The sequence below is a fragment of the Pseudorasbora parva genome, chromosome 10, assembly GCF_024679245.1.
Source record: "Pseudorasbora parva isolate DD20220531a chromosome 10, ASM2467924v1, whole genome shotgun sequence".
NCBI classification, from domain to species: Eukaryota; Metazoa; Chordata; class Actinopteri; order Cypriniformes; family Gobionidae; genus Pseudorasbora; species Pseudorasbora parva.
The window spans coordinates 46,305,736-46,308,502 of record NC_090181.1 but is presented as its reverse complement, the minus strand read 5'-3'; the positions used below and the strand labels follow the sequence as shown (position 1 = coordinate 46,308,502).

At 37.8% G+C, this 2,767-nt stretch overlaps 1 protein-coding gene across 1 annotated transcript in view; it reads right to left on the bottom strand.

Annotated features, from left to right (window-relative positions):
• esrrb (estrogen-related receptor beta) overlaps window positions 1-2,262 on the bottom strand; it is a 180,639-nt gene extending 178,377 nt beyond the window's left edge. Inside the window, 1 exon segment of the mRNA XM_067456278.1 lies at window positions 1,845-2,262. Within this exon segment, the coding sequence (XP_067312379.1) occupies window positions 1,845-2,068 (224 nt within the window). The 5' untranslated portion in view covers window positions 2,069-2,262.
• Window positions 2,263-2,767: the final 505 nt, after the last annotated feature.

Sequence of the window (2,767 nt, the reverse complement as noted above, 5' to 3'; positions counted from 1 at the left end):
TAATACCTGTGTCATACCCATGGCATTATACACATTTGTGTCCTCATATGTCACAAAAACATGCCCACACACACACACACACACACACACACACCATCAAATACAAAGCAGCCGTGATCGCCTTCAAGTGCAACACAGTTGGGTTACACTTTATTTTAAGGTGTCATTGTTACAGTGTAATTATATATTTAAGTACTGTGTAATAATAATTAATAACTCATGTATTTACAATAGGGTAAAGGTATACACTTTATTTTAAGGTGTCATTGTTACAGTGTAATTATATATTTAAGTATAGAGTAATATTTAGTAACTACATGTACTTACTCTAGGGTGCGTGTAATTATGCATGATTTACTATAGTAACTACATTATATAACACTGTAAAATAAGATATTACCCAAAATTGTAAAACACATTTTATTCAATTACTTTATTCAATAACATTTGTGGAAATATTTTAGACTGGCTAAAACTAAATAAAGTGCATATTATATATATAAAAGAAGATAGATGTAGATAGATCCAATCCCTAAAACAGGATATCTATTAATAAATAAACATTACATATTACATCTATAATGCAAATATGAGAACTTTTTTACATTTCATTTGTCTCTAATGAAAAGGGCATTTGTTATTTTTCAATGCACTATATCACTATATTAATTTGACTGAATTATATCATAATAATAATTACGATAATATAATGCAATTTAATAGTTTGGTAGAACAGATACAGTCACAAAATTGCAACATGATGATATTTAATATCTGATATTTTTGTAAAGAATCTCTTAATAATAATTAAATCAACCCTTATTTTCCAGTATCAGACGATTTGTGATCCCGTTTGAGTGGAGATAGAATAGCCCTTAATAAAGCATACATTTTAAATATAAATAAAGCTTTTATTGTGTGATTGTGGAAATGCATGCGTGGAGGCATCCGAGCTCTGCTGAACCTTTCTAATCCGTCTTAGTGTAAAACTACAAAGTAGCTTAAAATATGTGTTTAAGTTTGCAGAGTGTAATCTAGCCAATTTTACCCCAGACACACACACACACACACACGGCCCATTTCATTGTGTCATGATGCTGGTGTTACTGAGAGTAAACGAACAAATCCATATCCAAAAATCCATCTGTGGAGTTAGTGCACATTACGCTCAATGTTGATTTTTTTATGACAGTTCCAGCACAAGGTGAGCATTTGCATGACTGGGTTTACTGTTTTAAATGAGAACAAATCACTGCTCACGATAACAAATACAAAATAAACTCACAATAATGTTCAAATGCAAATTCAAGATAGGGCAATTTGGAGAAAACAGGTTGCAACAACAAAACAAAAAAAAGACAATGAGAGTTAAAAATAAGAAGAAGTTTCTCTATATAAGACTCTAAAAATGGGTTGAAAATAGACAAATCCAGAAAAACTAAATTGGGTGGTTTGAACCCAGTGAATGGACCCGCTCAAACAACCCAATTTTTGTGTTTGTCCATTTTCAACCCAACTTGGGTTGTTTTTAACCCAACATTTTTTGGAGTGTATCTCAGGCGGGACACCTGCAGCCCTCTGGGGCCGCTCAAAAGCACATTTCTCTCACTCAGTCCATCTCCATTAATAAACACACATCCAGACAGAACCCTTAAGACTATCGCTCAAACACACAGAAGTCAAGCGTCCGACCATCTGCTAAAGCAAAAGGAGAAAAGTGTCCGAAAAGTAAGCGTGCAGCAGAAAATGCATTGCATCCCTATGACAAGTTGAGCCTGTCCTATCAGAAAACAGACAGAAAGCAGACAGAAAGCGCTGTGCATGAGAGAGGAAGATGCACCTACTGGTTATGATAGCTGAGAGGATCAGGGATGCAAAGTTCGGAAATGTCCATCAGCCCAGTTTTAGCATTCCAGGAGGAAGAGAAGAAGGGCAGCGGATACGCCGGACACTCGCCTCGCCCCCCAAAACCACCAGCGAGCACCTTCAGAAAACTTGCGGCGAAAGCCCCTCCAGCAGCGCAGCCCACCGCCGACTCAGGTACGCGTGTGTGTGTGTGTCTGCGCATGCACGTGTGTGTGTGTGTGTGAGTGAGTGTGTGTGTGTGTGGGGGGTCAGATCAGGGGGAAGCGGAGGGAGAGAGAGAGAGAGAGAAAGAGAGAGAGCGCTGAGAGGAGTGTGTGAGCGGCGGAGAGGCAGGAGTGAGTGTTTGCATGCTCAGCGTCGGCCTCTTTAAGACTGAAGAGCTTGATGAATATGGAACAGCTGCTGTTGGCTGCTGCCTCAGGGGGGCGGGGCTTAGACACACAGAAGGGGCGTGTCCATGGAGGGGAGGGGGAGGGAGCAGGGGGAGGGGCTGATGTGCTGAAATACTCCCACAGATGATCACACACACACACACACTCAAGCTAACAGCACTCATTCTTTCCTATGTGAGGAGAAAACCTTTTCATCCTTATTATTATTTTGGATTAAACTGCCAGTATTACAGTGTAATTATATATTTAAGTACTGTGTAATAATAATTAATAACTCATGTATTTACTATAGGGTTAGGGGTTACACTTTATTTTAAGGTGTCATTGTTACAGTGTAATTATGCATTTAAGTACTGTGTAATAATAATTAATAACTCATGTATTTACAATAGGGTAAAGGTATACACTTTATTTTAAGGTGTCATTGTTACAGTGTATTTATATTTTTAAGTACAGAGTAATATTACTAAACTATACGGTTAGGTTGAGGATTAGTTGCATGTAATTAT